General features: G+C 44.4%; 1 protein-coding gene across 1 annotated transcript in view; it reads left to right on the top strand.

Annotated features, from left to right (window-relative positions):
* The window catches only part of TUBGCP4 (tubulin gamma complex component 4), a 63734-nt gene that overhangs the window by 32767 nt on the left and 12902 nt on the right, over window positions 1–18065 (top strand). Inside the window, exons 13-17 of the mRNA XM_075207884.1 lie at window positions 63–201; window positions 6834–7011; window positions 9853–9987; window positions 10064–10180; window positions 10269–10408. Coding sequence (XP_075063985.1) covers window positions 63–201; window positions 6834–7011; window positions 9853–9987; window positions 10064–10180; window positions 10269–10408 — 709 coding nt within the window. The remainder of the gene's footprint in view (window positions 1–62; window positions 202–6833; window positions 7012–9852; window positions 9988–10063; window positions 10181–10268; window positions 10409–18065) is intronic.

Below are 18065 nucleotides of genomic sequence, written 5' to 3'. Positions count from 1 at the left end.
GCTTCTGGCAGTGATCTGAAGGAACACAATAGACTCATAGTGTACTGTGTATTTATTCATAGACATCTCCCAGCCACGGGAAGGTCCATCACGTGACACATCTCCGAGAGAGGCTCCTACTTCTGGCTGGGCTGCTCTTGGACTAACCTATAAGGTGCAGTGGCCCCTGCACATTCTCTTCACACCAGCTATATTAGAAAAGTGAGTCTTCCTGCTGTTGAACTTGTGCAAATGGATTATTTTCACTGTTTGAAAACTGCAGCGTTAAAGATTTTCTTTATACAGTTGTATAGCTTATAGTCTTATAGCAGCTATGCATAGTATTTAAAACCCTGTGAATTACTGTACTAAATAATATATACCTGAAAAAAATTATTTGTTCAATAATCTATGCAGCACACTCTCAGTATCCTATATAGAAATCTGACCTTTTCTTAGAAGGTCAGGCTGACCTCATTCATGTGCAGTTCAGAAATCAGAACTTATGTCTTTCAATCTCTTTTTGGTATCATAATGTTATGTATAGACTGCAGATTGATGGTTTCTTGCATAGGCTTATTGGTAGTGATGTCACGGCAAACATAACTGACATGTTGTGCTTTACAGTTTGAGATTTTTGTCCTGCATCAGATTCCATTTGAGGGTGTTCCATTTGTAAAAACAGTAAAGGCAAAAATAAACATTACTTTTTAATTTTTTTTTTTCCTCTTACCTCCACCTGGGGGACTCTGCTTACCATGAGGTTGTATGAGGGAACATGGAGTAGCCACTCAATAAAATGTAGTTTTCTGCCTACAAGAGATATTCCCTCTACAACCCTGTGTGAACTTTAGTGTATGTTTGAGTGCCGGAGGAGTAGGACCCTTTGGCTTGCTGCTCTGCAGCCATTTCTTTTTTAAACATTACTTATTACCATTTGAGACGGTGTATGTGCTATAGGAAGCACATACACAGCTTATGTAGGTTTTTCAGCTTGATATACCAGAGTGCAGCAGCCATGGACAAGAGGAGGCTTCTGCAGGGATGTTTCTGGTAACGGCACCGAGTAAGGAGACTGCTGTTGCCCTGGGCCGTTCAGACACCGGCGCTGCCTTCTGGCAGTGAGCGTTGCGTCTGTGTGCCAGTGCCATTTTGGAATATACCAAGTCCCTGCTGCATTGGAGGGGGCACTTGGCTCGGACCCAAAACAGAGTAGCTGCTATTGGTAAAACCTATAGCTATAGATAAGAGGCCAGCGGGGTTATGCTAACAAAACGTCCTTGGTATGTTCCAACCCAGGAAATATAAGGGAGGCACCTATCTACAGTGAGGGGACTGGATAAAAGGCTGCAGTTCAGAGACAGGCTCCTCTCCAATTGTTTGAACCGGTTCTTGGCCAACAGGAGGGCTAAGTACCCTTTTTTTTTTTTTCTCTATCATTTCTTTTTCATACTGTACACAATATTGTTAAAGTGAATATATGTATACTGTTTGGAGTAAACATTGTGCCACATAAATCACAATTTCTGTACCTAGGTTTGCTATAGGAGTATAGGCTGGAACGTGTGTGTGTGTGTGTGTGTGTGTGTATATTAATATTTATATGGTTGGGAGGTACTGTGGTGTATGTCATACACAAAACGGTATCCTCTAGAAAGTTATTTTTCTTTCCATTTACTAGACAGGTGGCTGGTAGGGGGGAAAGTATTACCTTGTTATATAACAATGTCAGACAAGGGTAAAACACCCCAGACTAAATATTTCACGTGATCAGGCCCAAGGTTCTGCTCCACAACAACTGGAGGAACCGGTGGGGGCGGTCACACTGGCGCAGTCGGTGTCTGTACAGACTCAGATGTTTTCCCGTTCGGCAGAGATCCCAGTTCACTGGGTTGCTCCCGCCCCTTTAGCCCCGTCTGCTGCACCATTGGCACCAGTAGCAGGGCAGGATGTGAACCTGAGCCTTGTTGGTCCTCTAGATCCACCTCCTCTTTCAGAGGCCCCTCTCAGAGAGAGCCTGCGTGGTCCACGTTCTTGGTTCAGGGCCTGGACCGGTTAAATCTGTTTCTGGACACTCCCAGAACCCAAGCACGGCGCTGCAAGCGTCCTAGGTCTATTCATCCTCTCCTTGCACTTTTTGATTCAGAAGAGTCTTCGGTGGAGGAAGGTGCGTTTCCTAAGGATTTGGATCCCTCCTAGTGGGTGATATGGCTGAGCCCTCAGGGAGTCGGGGCATTGAGGATCTGGTACTGGCAGTTTGCCAGACATTGAATCTATTGGATCTAGAGGACCCTCGGTCAGACCTAGGCCTCTTTAAATGCAGGAAACGTCATGTTGTTTGTTTTCTGGCATCAGTGGAACTTACAGAGATAGCTGAGTCCGCTTGGAAGCAGCCAGATCGTAAGTTTGTTATACCACGCAGATTTCCTGTCCATATCCCCTGCAGGCATTGGAAACGGCCTGCTGGGAACAGGTTCCAAAGGTGGATATGCCAGTGAATATGCCTAAACCTTAGGGTTCCAAGGTTTGGGTCTTTTTATCAATCCCTTCGGGGAAGTCCATTGGTGAGAGGCCGGACCATTAGGGGCAGGTCCTCTGTGGCCAGAGGTCATTCCCAGAGAGGTAGAACCCTATTCTCTACAAAAGATCCAGACCCCAGGCTCCCGGACAAACCTGCAGCCTGACTGGACCCTTCCCTTCTCCGTGACAGCAGGGTTAGGGGGACCAGAAGACACAGGAGCGTGGGAGTTCAGAAGGAGGCTATGCGGAAGAAGACCGGACTTTGCCAGGTAATCATATCAATCTAATGCCACAGAGCCCAAGGTAATACTCAGTAGGATTGACCTGTCCAAGACATTTCTGGATCACTTCTGTATTTGACAAGTGACCAAGATCCATATGTTTGTCTAGAACAGAGGTATTTGACCTCCAAGAGATAGAAGTATTAGATCTGTTACTCCAGAGCCAACAACAGTGACATTATTGTCTGTTTGCATGCGCTCTTATGGTACAAGTGTGCGTGTTACATAATGGTTGCAGATTTTAATCAGTCAACCCATATGATACCGTTCTGATGTTTACATGGCCATTCTTTATGGTCTAACTGTGTATACTACCAGTGCACTGGTTTTGAATAATAATAAATATTGTTTATTTTATCTACTCTAAATTAATTGCTTTATTTATCATGTTTATCAACATCAGGCTGTTTATCTAATATATAACCATCAACCGCGACTATACCTATTCCAATTACACCTGTCTTACTTTGCGCCAGAATATTTTGTCTATTATATTTATATAAAGGGGAGAGACACCTCTTGTGTCTGTGCGGCATTGTAGACTTCATATTTTGTAGCTGCGCAATTTGGTCATTTTGTTTCTTGTACTTAGGGTTAGGGGGACGCCTGCTGTGGGTCAGATTTCTTGGAGTGGCATCCTCCCAGAACTTGAAGAGAGGGGTGTTTATTCAGAGGGTCAGCATAGCTGCTGTTCTAGGGTGTCTGACCCTCCACTCTTGTTCTTTTCACATAACGATGACGCTAAATTGAAGCTGTCGCTTTGCTTCCTTCAGCAGAGGTCATCTGCCGGAATATGACCGGAACAAGGTTCCTTTCACTCCCTTAGCCCCTCAGACCTCTCCTCAAGAGATGGCTGGGCATGAAAGTTTACACTCTTCAGATACTCCCCTGGAGGGGGGGGGCTACTTCCTGTTGGGCCCCTTGAGTAGGCAGAGGGACTTTCTGTCCTTCACAGAGCCCCAGAACTTGCTGACCTTTCTAGGGCATCTTCTGGTGAGCATAAGGGGTTCCTGATTGGCCATGACACATCAGGCGCACAGACATTTTAAGCAGGGTCGCAGTTCCAAGAAGGTTTCTGCTCCGTTGCCCGGCGACCTGTTATGGCAAGTCCCGGGTTTTGTTTTGTTTGTTTGTTTGTTTGTTTTTTGTTTGTTTATTTTTTTTTTTACCAGTACCTACCTCTGTGGGTTTTGATGGCATGGTCTTTGAGGCCAAACTCTGGCGGTCGAGAGGGTTTTCCGCCAGAGTGGTAGACAGTGCTGCAAGCCAGGAAACTGACTTCAACCCGCATTTATTACAGAGTGTGGCATACCTACATTAAGTGATGCAAATAGTCTGCCACTCGACTAATTTTAATTTTTCCCGTAGCCTAGCCTTTCTCCAGGATGACTTGGACACAGGTCTGCGACTTGGGTCCCTAAAGGTCCAGGTGTCGGCCTAATCTATTTTTTTCCAACTGAAAATAGCTGATATTCCGGAAGTAAGAACCTTCCTTTAAGGGGTCCTGCATATACAGCCCCCTTGTGTTAAGCCTACGGCTCCCTGGGACCTAAACTTGGTTCTGACCATGCTTCAGAGATCTCCCTTTGAACCAATGGATTCAACGTACTTTAGATTTCTTACATGAAGGGTGGTATTTTTTCTGACCGTTTCCAGGGGGACTGACAAGAAAGGGCCCCAAGCTCTAGCTCATCTTCCACGATGACAGGGCTGTGTTGAGAACAGTTCCGTCTTTTAGGTCAAAGGTGGTTTCAGATTTTCACCTGAACCAGGAGATTGTGGTCCCAGTCCTCCAGGACGCAGCTGCCACCACAGACCCGAACTCCTCGACTTATTTGGATGTGGTTTGTGCCATTCGACGGACTGACTCTGTTCGTACTATTGAGGCCCATAGACGGGGTTGGCCGGCTTCTAAGCAGACCGTCGCTAAATGGATTACGTCCAAAATCAAGCAGGCCTATGTCCGTTCCGATCGGCCTGCGTCTAGTCGTATTGCCCCCCATTCCACCCGCTCAGTGGGGGCTTCTTGGGCTGCGCATAACGGGGTCTTATCGGATCAGCTCTGCCGAGCAGATACCTGATCCTCTGTTCATACCTTCACTAGGTTTTATCAATTTAATGTGTTTGCGTCCCTGGACAGTGTTGTGGACCGGACTGTCTCAGCGGTCCCTCCCTTAGGGGGCTGCTTTGGTATGTCCCCATGGTAAGCAGGGTCCCCCAGGTGGATATAAGAGAAAAGAGGATTTTATACTTACGTTAAATCCATATCTCTGAGTCCATCTGGGGGACACTGCGTTCCCCCCCCCTTCTGCTCTTCTGTGGTTATTCTCTTTTGGTGTTGGGGTTCCCTTCCTTCGGGATTTTGTATTACACACTGAAGTTCACACAGGGTTGCAGAGGGGGGGATATAGCCTGTCGGCAGGAAAGTTAACCATTTGAGTCCCTACTCCACGTTCCCTCATACAACCCCATGGTAAGCAGTGTCCCCCAGATCCTCCTTCTTCTTTTTTTTTTTTTTTTTGTTCCAATTCTGCAGTGGTGAGTCAGTGTAACACTAAACAAAATATTTTCAGTTTTACTCTAAAACAAAACATAGGCATATTATAGCAATGGTTTTTAACTAACGGTGGTAATAGTCTTTAACGGTGGTAATAGTCTTTAACGGTGACGAGAACCCCGACACGCTTCACACCTACACAAAAATGCCGATTTGACAAAAGAACGAACACAATATAAACAGACTTGCCTGAAAACCGAAGATCCAGATTTCCGATGGCAGCGGCATGCTGACAGACAGTCATTCCGAAGACCCAGCTGTCCGGCACTTCAAGTTCACGTCAGTGCGCTCTACATTGATGTTCATTTACAGCGGCAATGTGTGGACCCCGCAGGCTAAGTCTTTAAACACTTAAGTGTTAAGTGACATGAAACTGAAGTGCCGGATTTATCGCAAGTATAAAAATCCTCTTTTAAGTATGTCTTCAACAAAGAATATCGGAAGTAATGAAATTATATTACAGCTCGGAATCCATTATTTGAACAGAAAAACAAAGTTTGACATATTTTAGCTGCAGTTCTTGTCTGCTAAGTTTATTGGTATGTTGCAAAACAAGCAATATCTGGCACTGGCTTATTACAAAAAGTAACTTAATAGAGTTCTGAAAACCAAAGCAGCAGCAGCTCTACTTTTCCACAATGAAAAACTGTTAACATGTATCAAATGCAAATGTGTTTTCAGCTACTTTAACAGGATTGATCATGTAGACAAACTTTCTCGAATTTAGCTCAATTTTGTTAATCATTGAAAACTTCTAAATTTCAGGTGAACTTAATGTTTGTACCAATTACACTAAACGGTTCTAGAAACAATACATGGCCTGCTCAAGTATTGTTATCCTTATACACACAATCATGAGTCACATTGGTAATGCTGTCTCATGTAGTAGCCTATGGCTAGCAGTGGAGTATCCAGGGGGGGGGGGGGGGGGCGATTGGGGCGATCGCCCCCCCAAGCAGGGGCTTGCTGCCGGCGGCTGCACACTATGCAGTGACAGGCAGGGACAGTGTGCTGCCCGGCTGCTCTGATTGTGTTTTAAACACAATCAGAGCATCCGGGGAGCACACTGTCCCTGCCTGTCACTGCTGAACGGACCTGCAGCCGCTGGTAGCCTCAGATGTCAAAAAGGGGGCGGGGCATAACCCCCCCCCCTACATCGCCCCGGGTACAAATATTCCCTAGATCCGCCCCTGATGGCTAGTGCCAGTCAGGAGCTCTGTTCTATATTCTAAAAGCAGTGTTACTACTCCTGCACTGAAGCATAAAAAAAAAATGGAATTTCAGAACCCGTTTGCTGATACTTTGTCTCAATTTCAGCATATAACTAAAATAACTAGCTGTTTTACGCTGTAGTCAAAAGTCACATAAAACTGCTGTAGGACCATGCCAGCTTCTAATTTTAAAACAAATTCCAGTGTCCATCTTAGTGTTTTACATTTGCAAATCATTGCAAATAGATTGCAGAGAATTATGGCTTACATGTCCTGTCCTGCTAGGTATAACGTGGTTTTCAAGTACTTGCTGAGTGTTCGCCGTGTGCAATCAGAGCTTCAGCACTGCTGGGCTCTGCAGATGCAGAGGAAACATTTGCCTTCAAATAGAACAGATGCTATCAAGTGGCGGCTGCAGAATCACATGGCATTTCTGGTTGACAATCTTCAGTATTACCTTCAGGTAAGGAAGTGAGGGACACATCCTTAAAATATTGTTTTGTGCAGTTATTTGATATTGTAATGGGACTGTATGAGTGTTATTACATGCATTTGTTATTGAACACATCCCCAGTTTTTTTGTTTTTGTTTTTTTACTGTCAAGGTTACTGGACTTTTATTTAGACACTAAACAAGAAAGGGACTCCAGGGATAAAATGTAGATTTTCTCTACAGACCCCCAGATTTTGTTGCTGATAATTACTATTTTTTGCACTGCACCAAAATGAAAACTGAATTGCTGTGATGTATAAAATGTGTGACCATTTGCTTGTAGTCATATTATATGGCTATGCACGTTTTGTGTATTTTAAGTACAATTTCAGAATGCCTGGCTAATGTTGACTTTATCAGCTTCAATTATGTTGTCATTAAACGGGGTCCTTTAGATAATTTCAACATAAATTTAATTTTTTTTACAGGTGAATTTTACAATAAGGATAAAGCTTGTGGCAACATGAAATTACTTTTATATTTTTAAGTTCTAACTCGTTAACCAGCAGTCAAACAGCAAAAAAGCTATTTACCCCAGATGCTAATATTTATCTTTGCTGAAAATCACTGTTAAAATACTTCATTTTATTATTATTATTATTATTAATATTTATTTATAAGGCGCTACAAGGAATCCGCAGCGCCGTACAGAGACAAACAAAATCACAATACAATGGGAGACAGCACAGTACAGTAAACACAGCAACTCAGTACGCTCAATGCACAGCTAGAGAGGGCGGGGAAGGGGGAGGGAGGATCCGAAAATGACGGGGCCCAAGAAGGGGGGCGTGGAAGACAGGGAGACCCCCAGGGGGGAGGAGGGAGCAAAAGTGGATGTGGGGTGGAGGACCTTTGAGGAGGAGGGCTAAGTAGCTGGAGAGCAGAGTTAGAAGTGGTGGAAACAGGAGGAGAGATGGCCCTGCTCAGAGGAGCGTACAATCTAAGGGGAGGGGTGGACAGACAGAGAGACGCAGGGGAGAGAGGGAGAGTAGGGGGACAGAGGCAGAAGATAAGGTAGGAAGTTAAGTGGGAGACAGAAAGGCTTTAAGAAAAAGGTGGGTTTTTAGGGCCCGTTTGAAGCTGGACAGATTAGGGGAAGTTCTGATGGAGGGAGGGAGCTTGTTCCAGTGGAGGGGGGCAGCGCGGGCGAAGTCTTGGATACGCGCGTGGGAGGAGGTTATAAGGGGGGAAGAGAGGCGACGGTCAGAGGCAGAACGGAGAGGGCGGGATGGAGCATGAATAGAGAGGAGGGTGGAGATGTAGGGCGCAGTGGAGTTGGCGAGGGCCTTGTAGGTGAGTGTGAGGAGCTTAAAGAGGATTCTGAAGGGGAATGGGAGCCAGTGAAGGGCTAGGTAGAGGGGGGAGACAAAAGAGGAGCGGCGAGAGAGGAAAATAAGCCTAGCTGCAGCGTTAAGGACGGATCGAAGGGGATCGAGATGAGAGTGGGGGAGGCCAGTGAGGAGGAGGTTGCAGTAGTCCAGGCGGGAGATGTTTAGAGAGTGGATAAGGCATTTGGTGGCATCTTGGGAGAGGAAGGGCCGGATGCGAGCGATGTTGCGCAGCTGGAAGCGGCAGGATTTAGCAAGAGAGAGAATGTGGGGCCAAAGGAGAGAGAGGAGTCGAGGATGACACCAAGGCAGCGAAGTTGGGGGACAGGGGAGATAGAGGTGTTGTCGACAGTGATGGAGAGGTCAGAAGGGGATGGGGTATGAGAGGGAGGAAAAACTATAATTTTATTATATTTGTCAAGGATTTGTAATTAATTTTGGCATTATCCATACAATGCATTATTGATAAAATCTTCATCAGTTATTGGCTATAATTCAGGCTACATACCTAACAAACTGGTTAAAGCAGTGATGCAAGCAACCAATATGTTTCCTAAGATATAAATACATGAATCTTCCTGCAATGGAAACCGTGCCGCCAACACGTGCCGTGTGAAATGTGCAAATACCTGATAGGCTTCAAAATGGTACCAGTCTGAAAAATTCTGGAAGGGTTTATGTAAAATATATATATATATATATATATTTGTGAATGATAAATATATAAATTCTTCATATAATTTGTACTTTATACTGCTTTTAATCCATTATTGAAACCATGATTGCCAGTACATAATGCATTAGGTCATGAATAACAATAGTACATGATTTTGGAGATTATGTAAGTAATTGTTGCATTTGTCAACATAACTAAACAATATGGGACGCCTGATTTGTTGCCCTTGTTGATGTAATATGCCTACATTTGGATTTTTGTGTCCATTTAGGGGCTATACAAATGATTAGGAACCTTAGCTTTTGATAGTAAAATATTTCCTGTGGGTAGTGTCACATTTGTGTCTTTGAACACTGCAATTTTCTAGCCATGAACACGCAGCATTCAGAACTCTGTAAAGTGACCAGTACATTCAATAGGAAATGCCGTTTCCATGGTGCACAAGACACTTTGCCATCAAGAAAGAAGGAAGGACTACACAAACTGAATTTTTGTTGGGCAGTGTCTGGACCTCGCAGCTCCACTGCTATAAATTACTCTTATCCAGCATTTGTTTTGTTATGCCAAAGTATAAAAAGACAATGGTGACAATGGAGTGCCAAGAAAATTCTTTATAAGGAAATTTGCGAGATCCGATCCCTATGCCTCCATGCCCTGTCTAAGGTTGTGGTTGGTCTCTGTTAGAACGACACAATGATAAAATTCATGGAGAAGACATGCCATGTTTGTCTCTTGTGTTACAACCTGCTTATAGTATTCCGTTTTGTAGGTTACGAATTTCATTTATTTATTTATTTTTTCCCTTTAGGTAGATGTGTTAGAATCCCAGTTCTCCCAACTCTTACAGCAGATAAACTCTACACGGGACTTTGAGAGTATTCGCTTGGCTCATGACCACTTTCTCAGCAATCTTCTGGCCCAGTCCTTCATTTTGCTAAAGCCTGTAAGTGCAAGAAGTGATTGTGCATCTGTTAAAGCAAATCTACTGATTCTCAGAAAAATGCCATTTATTGTTGCAGGTTTTCCATTGTCTGAATGAAATCTTAGACTTGTGTCACAGCTTCTGTTCTCTAGTCAGCCAAAACCTGGGTCCCCTAGACGAGCGTGGCGCTGCCCAGCTTGATATCCTGGTTAAAGTGAGTCCTACACATTTTATTATTGCTTAGTGTGCATCTTATGTTTGTTATGACTTTTGAAAAGCACTACCTTGGTCTTGTATTGTAGGGGTTTAGTTGCCAGTCCTCACTACTCTTCAGAATTCTCTCCAGTGTCCGGAACCATCAGATTAATCCTGACCTGGCTCAGCTGCTGCTGCGCTTAGACTATAATAAATACTACACACAATCAGGAGGCACATTGGGAAGGTAAGAATAGGCAAACTTTTATGCAAGTTATTTTGAATTCCAAGTGACCATAATTGTGGCAAAACTGTGTCTGGAAATATTGATCCATGTGCTTTTATAAACTCATTCTCTTCATATCTAATATATAATGCAAAACAGAGTATGCTCAGTTACTTGATATCAATTTTAAGCCTTCTCTTGGCTATGTGAAAATAAGCAAATAGAGTGCAGATCAATTGATACCAACATACAATAACATTAAGTATTATTCTGTGCTGATGTTCTTGATATTTCATCTAGGAGATTTGCAGAGAGCTTATTCAGACTCTCAATCTAGTCCAAGGTACCTTTGCGGTCCAAATGGTGGAATTATTCTGTCATGACTATGAGCATTTTGTAAATACCACAGTCTTATTGTGATTACATAGAGGCATATCCACAACAGAAAGTAATTTTTTAATATACAAAGCTACAGTGGGCCTATTCTCACCGTTTTTTTAATGTCCATGTGTTGAATCTGCCAATCTGCAGAGCATTTATTACCTAGGAGACTACAAACCAGTCACACAAGCTTTAGGCATCTGTGCACTAACTTTCCTCCTTCACTTCCCATTCCAAAATAATGAGACATCGTTACAAACACTATCATTCATTTGAGAAGTATTGTAAAAGATATGGACCGCTTCATGTGAAAAAAAATAAAATAAATACCAGCAAGAAGTGACTATGTGATGTCACAGGATTTCACTTTAGGCTTAATAAGAACTGACCAGCTGAAAGTGGTCTTATCTTACTATTTTATTTTTTTAGTTTTTATAAGCTGTCTCTTTGCTACACCACCAAGCTATTAGATTTTCGGCTTATTATCACAGAGTAAAGACACACTCACACTCGTGAGTAAAGGTCTCCAAGATTACATTGGTTATAATTGGGCTGGGGTTACTTCTATGACAAAGTTTATCTGTGGCGGATGCACTGCTAAACTGCTATCTGAACAGTCGGGTGTGGACACCTTGTGCACAGCCGGCCAGTCTGAGGATCAGATGCCATGTATGCCTGTGGGCTCTTCTGACATGGTGGAGCCTGCCTGGGCTAGGCCACTAACCAATTCTATGGCTGCAATTGCTTGGCTAGTCTGTGCCCAAATGCAGGGAGGTCTTTCCCAGGTTCCCTCCGTCTCTTTATGGAGTCTAGTGGAGTCGCTGCTTGTAGTGTCAGGCCAAGATCCTGCAGTGGCCTCAGATTAACCTGCTTGGGTCAGAGGTATAGTGACTTCGGTACAGGGCTGATTACAGTTCCCTCCTCTTTTAGAGAGGATTTTCGAATCCAATACACAGTCTTCCTCGCAAAATTGCAGGTGGGAGGTGGTGCCCCAAACTGGGAATGAGCCTGATTTTGACTGATCTTCCCAGAAGGAGGGTTAAGTGCTTGTTGCATCAGATGTGGAGGACTCCTCCTTTGGGGAGGAAGTTACCTCTGACTGTCAGGGGGGGTGGAGAAGCTGATACGGGCTGTGCGCCATTAGTTAGACATACCATAGATGGCAGTCCTTGGCACTGCAGAGCCTTTTCTTCTTAAGTGAAGACCTAAAAGTATTTCTGGTCTGCTAGGTGTCCAGCAGTCATGTCTGCCGACAAGCAATCTGGATATTTAGGCATTCTGCCCATTCAAGATCCGCTGTGCAAGGAACCTGTCCACTCCTCTGGGGGTAAATGTATCAATCTGCGGGTTCTTCAACACCCGCGTGTTTAGCCTCTTCCGCGATTAAATTTCAAATGGCGCTGCATTGTAAAGGCAAGTTAACCTTTTACAATGCAGCGCGGGTGTTGAAGAACCCGCAGATTGATACATTTACCCCCTGAAGTCCTCTTGAAGTGGAACAGATCTCACCTGAACCTTTCCAGTCAGGTGTTTGTCTTTTCCCAGAGGTGTGTCAGTCACTCTTTTGGTTGTTGCAGAAGGAAAAGCTCTGCAGGGGTCGCCCATTCTCAATCTGAGATTGGACTTTGGTGACAACAGATAGTAGACTTCAGGGTTGTGGAGCTTTTATGTCCTTACGTTCACTTTCTGGGTTTTTGGACATTTCAATGGGCCAAAATAGGGACCATCATTGTAGTTATCATCTCGGGGATGGAGAATTGGGAGGCCGACTTTCTGAGCAGACAGACTCTTCACCCCAACAAACGGTCTCTGCATTCAGAGGTGTTTTGTGGGATTGTGGATAGGTGGTGTGAACCGGACATTGACATGATGGCGTCTCGGTTGAACCACAAGGTAGAGCTCTTCTGTTCCAGTGCAGGAGATCCTCGGGTAGTCTTGGTAGATGCCATGTCTGTTCCATGGTGATTCCAGCTGGTTTATCTGTGCTCTCTGTTGGCCATGCTGCTGAGTGTCTTGAAGGTGAAGAGACAGGGTGTCTCGGTCTTTCTGGTGGCTCCACGTCTGTCTATTAGGCGGTGAAGGGCCTAGTACACAGACGTTCTTTCCATGGTGGTGAGTCAGTCGTGGTGTCTGCCACTTAGACCAGACCTACTAAGTCTAAGGACTATTTCTACATCACTGTTTAGAATGTCTGACTTTAACGTTTAATGGCGTGGCTGTTGAAGCCCTGATCCTTAAAGCAAAAGAATTTTCTGAGCTTATGGTGCAGACCATACTTCAAGCTCGGAATCCAGGTTAAGCCAAAAATTATCAGAGCTTAGAGGATGTTTATTGCCTGCTCTGAAAGGAAGGGGTTCCATACCTCTTCCAGGTCACTTATGTTCTTACTGGATGGGCTGGACGCTGGCTTGCTCTTTAGCTCTTTTAAGGTTCAAGTTTCGGCTCTTTCTTCATCGGCTCTGATGCCTGATGTGCAGACATTTTTGCAGGGTGTATTTTTTTTGTACAAGTTCAATATGTTCCTCCAGTAGCTCCTTGGAATTTAAACTTTATGTTGAATGCTTGTAGCATTCCCCTTTGCAACCCTTGGACTTTGTTGACTTGAAATTCATTACATGGTAAAGCTTCCAGCCTTGTTTTTGCAAGCCTCTTCTAGTTTTTCCTAATGCTAGGGTGGTTCTTGAGACCAAATTTTCCTTATGATCTAAGGTGTTGTCCAGATTCCACAATTATCCGGTCATTCTGGCTCTGATCAAAAGGATGAGAGTTCTCTTTGTTGTCTGGATGTGGTCAGAGCTTTGTGAACTTGTGTGTAGGTGTCACGAGCCGCGACGGTACTCACAGCCGCCACGGCTCGCTTCCCAAGCGCCCTGGCGTCCCGGCCGTCACCATGACGACCGGGACGTCACTTCCTCCCAACTCCCGACCGTTGCAGAGACAACGGTCGGACGCCCCGCAGTGTAGCGCCGCATCCTGCCAACAGGGGACAGCCGTGCGCAGAAATACTTAATAGCTTGGTGGCTATTTCCCTTAATTTATTAATTAGCCAGCCCCTGGGGCTGCTTGCAGAGCTAGGCTCTGATTGGTCCACCTGTATATTTAAGGCAGTGAGTTCTGCAAACTCACTGCCGGTTATAGTTCTGTATCCAGTCTGCTAAGCCTGCTCTCTGCCTTGTTCCTGTCTATTAGACTTGCTGCTGTTTTCCCGTGTATGACCCTTGGCTTGGATTTGGACTTTGCTTGTGAACCTCCTGACCCTGACCTCTGGCTTGAATATCGACCTCCCTGCCTGCTCGTGACCCCTGACCTCAGCTTGTTTATTGGTACCGTTGTCTGCTGCCGGCCCCTGACCTCCGCTTGCCTGGGTTCTCCCCAGCCGGTGCACACTTCATGACCCTCTGTCAGTCTGCAGCCCAGTCTGTCCCCACCATCAGGGGCTCCAGTGAACACCTGACTGGCAGAGTAGACTCCGGGTTGTGTTGTGCCGGCTGGAGGGGTTCCTAACAGTAGGACTCCAAGATGTGTGCAGATGTTTTGGTTTTCTATGGTGTGCTCAAGAGGGGCTGGCCAGCCTCAAGATGGTTTAAAGCTGTAATCCACTAGGCCAGTGGTTTCCAAACTGTGCGCCTAGGCTCCCTGGGGTGCCTCGGCGATCTTACAGGGGTGCCTCGTCCAGGACCAGTGGTAAGCAAGGCGGGGGACTACTTGGTAATAAATTTGGCTTAGGGTCACCATAATTTTTTTCAAGGCACTCCTAAGGGTGCCTTGAAGGCAAAAAGTGTCGGATCCACTGCACTCGGCTTATATTGAAAGGGCAGCCTGTTCCCGAGAATCTTTGGGCTCACTCCACCAGGTCAGTGAGTGCTTTTTGGGCAGCACTGTATTGCGTCTTTACTGAGCAGCTACCTAGTCCTCAACCAGATTCTACAATTTCAAAGTGTGAACAATGTGTTTGCATCCAGGGATACCAGTTTTAGGAGAAATGTGCTTTGCTGTTTCTTCTGAACTTTCCCACCCGTGATGGCAGCTTTGGGCTGTTCTATATGTTTAGTACTGACCCCCAGTGGATCTCCTGAGAAAATAGGATTTATGGGTTGTTTTTTTTTAAACCTATTTTATTAGGGAATTTTTCAACATTTAAACAATATACAGATTTAATTACATTGATCAAACAGCAAGTATAGTGCGATTTAAGAAAATCAATAAGAAAAAGAACAATGAAGGTAGAGGCAAGGAAAAGAAAAGCAGGGGACAGTTAGGGGAGAAGAGAAGGAAGTTTCAGTAAGAGGAGAGAGAAAGGTCAGAGGAGAAGAAAAAAGGCTTGTTAGCATGGAAAAACAGGGAAGGAAGAAGGACACTTGGTCTGGCATTTCGGAGTACAATAGGTACTCCGTATGCGGTGTGTAATGAATATTAAAAGTGTCAGTTTCAGTGCTAATCGGGTCTTGACTATCCCCCTATGGAGCAGACCCACCAAGGGTTCCAGATTGTTCGAAATTTGTTGGGTGGCTCGATGTTAATGCTTGTGATATGTTCACAATGGTAGGTCTACTATATTCTATTAATTGCTTCAGGTAGCGTAGGGGCTTCTGGTTGTTTAAAGGGATGCCAGCCTGCATAAGAATCGACCTCTAAATCCCATTGCAGCAAGAGTAGTTCTAATAAAAGGCCATGAGACCCTGTTAAATGCCTTTTCTGCATCAAGAGACACCACCAGAGCTGGAACTTGAGCCCGGTTTCCTATCTCAATTAGGTCAATGGCTCATCTTGTATTGTCAGCCCTCTAACGAGTGGGTATAAAAACTACTTTGTCTGGCTGGACCAGAGCGGGGATTACTCTCAGGCTAGTCTGTTCACATGTAATATGGCAAATAACTTTAAGTCCATGTTCAATAGTGAAATAGGTCACAGTGACTAGGTTTCCGTCCCTCTTTGACGATAACAATAACGTCCGCTCTGGTGGTGTCCCTCTCAAACTTTTTACCACTTAAAATTGCATAAAAAAGTGAGAGAAGCATAGGTGCAAGGTCAGAGGCAAATTTCTGGTAGTATAGTGCAGCCCATCCGGGCCTGGGGCTGCCGAATTTCTGAGGGTCTTAATGGTTATTTTGATCTCTCTTGTTGTGATTTCAGCATTTAAGATTGATAGTTGTGCTTCAGTAAGGCATGGGAGGGAGAACATATGGAGACAGTCAAATATTTGGGTGTGAATAGTATCTGGTGGGGTCTGCCGGTGGAAAAAGATTATATAGCAGATTATACTAGGCGCGGAATCTATTGGCTATAGCATACAGTGATTGTTGTGCCTGATATTTGATGGACACAATGCTATTGCGGGTCCGTTTGTTTTGAAGCCTAGGGGCAAGCAGTGTGTCCGATTTATCCCCTTTTTCGTACGAACTTTGTAGCCATTGAAGAGTCTTGGCCGCCTTTGAGGCTAGTAACTTGCTAAGTTGTCCTCGCATGGCCAGAAATTTAAGATAGGTTTTACGTTTGGGATATTTTTTGATGTCTGTTAGTTAGGATTTGTATTTGAGTTTCTAGGTCAATAACCGCCTGTTGATGTAATTTTTTCTCTCATGAGAGAAAAAGCTGATCAGGCAGCCCCTAAATGGTAGCCTTATGGGCTTCCCTTCTAATAGTGGGAGTAGTATCGCTTTGGTCATTGTCTGTTTGAAAGTAAAGTATGGCCTGTATTGTACTAATACTTTCTTTTTTTTTATTTCTAAATAAGTGGTCATTTAGTCTCCATCGGTAACATGGCATAGAAGGTGGCAAAAAGTCAAACTGTAACATGGTCAGACCAAGGAACTGGTGTAATGTAATGGTGGCCGATTTCAGGGACCATGTCGTATGAGCGTCTGCAAAGAGCATATGTAATCTGGAGTATGTGCCATGTGGCACAGAGTAGTGCATATTTGATCTATCATTAGAATATAGTACTAGCCATGTGTTTATAGAGGTTAGCTTGAGTGAGAAAATATTGTAGCTTGAACTTTTCACGAACTGTTTGACTACTTCGTAGTGCTGGATGTGAAGGGTCTAGTCGTATATATTCAAGATGGTATTAAAGTTGCCTCCTAGTATTACTCTTCCAACTCCAGTTCTTGAGAGTCTGGAAAAGAATTGAGTGAAAAAGGTGTTTTGAGAAGTATTGGGAGCATACAGTGGCTAGGGTGTGTGAAGGAGGGAACCAGGTAGAATGATCAATTGTCCTTGAGGATCTGCATAAGATGAGTCAATTGTTAGTGGGAGAGTGTGGTGGAGTAGGATAGCTGTACCCTTGACTTTCTGAGAAGATGTAGTGTAGTATACCTTAGGGTAGTTTTTACATTGTAGGTTTGGGTGAGTATGCTGAAAGTGCGTTTCTTGCAACATTACAATCTGTGGAGAGTGACCTTTAAAGTATTGGAATAATATAGTATGTTTTTGCGTAGTGTTGAGACCGTTAACATTTCTGGTTAGAACCAAGTCATGGTTGGTACCAGTGGAAGTTAAACCAAGATAATTTGCAGTAATATAGGAGTAGTAAGGTGGCAGGCTGAGGCAGAAAGGACAGGGAGAGGGAGGGAGGGAGGGGTTAGTAGGGGAATGAAAGGGGAGAAGACAGCTTGACTGGCAAGACATGTCTTCCAAAAATTGAAACCAGTACACCCTGTGTACGTGGGGAGTGTGGAGGGTGGTTGTGTAGCAGTGGGGACACTTACTCTGGGGAAAATTCTAGGTATTGCGAGCAGATAGACATGTGTACGTGCTTTTAGAAACATTTAAGTGGGAGAGACAAGTGAAGAAGAAATACAATAAAATGCATTTAAGGAACATTAGGTCAGATAAACAAATGAGGTCAATAGACAACATTGAACAAGAACTGTAAGCTAATACAAGCAATGAAACTAGATAACGTAATCTCAACATAAATGCTTGAATCTTGTAACCTAACTAAGAGATCGTCTGCGTCGTGACCTGAGGAGTGACCCGGAAAATATTAAGACCTATAGGTTATAGATTGCCTCTCAGGTCACGAGGTAGACGGTAACGACCCTTCGAAGGCTTCAGCAGGCACAGTGAACTCAGAGTCCCAAATAATCCTTTCCAGGTGTCACAGGTAAATCAGCTGTATGCACCAGTGGGGTCCTGGAATAGTGAATTTGGGAGCTTTTATCTGAGTTTCTCATGTTTGTGTCCATGAAGCCGTGGGGAATATTGGTCTTGCGGCCTCTGCAGTATTTGTTGACAACAATGTCAAGGGCATTGGTATTCCTAAAGTTCATAGCAAAGTGGTTCCTTGATCTGGTGT

Source organism: Mixophyes fleayi, chromosome 4 (assembly GCF_038048845.1).
Source record: "Mixophyes fleayi isolate aMixFle1 chromosome 4, aMixFle1.hap1, whole genome shotgun sequence".
Classification (NCBI taxonomy): Eukaryota; Metazoa; Chordata; class Amphibia; order Anura; family Limnodynastidae; genus Mixophyes; species Mixophyes fleayi.
The sequence above is the reverse complement of the archived record's forward strand: the minus strand, read 5'-3'. Positions and strand labels throughout refer to the sequence as shown.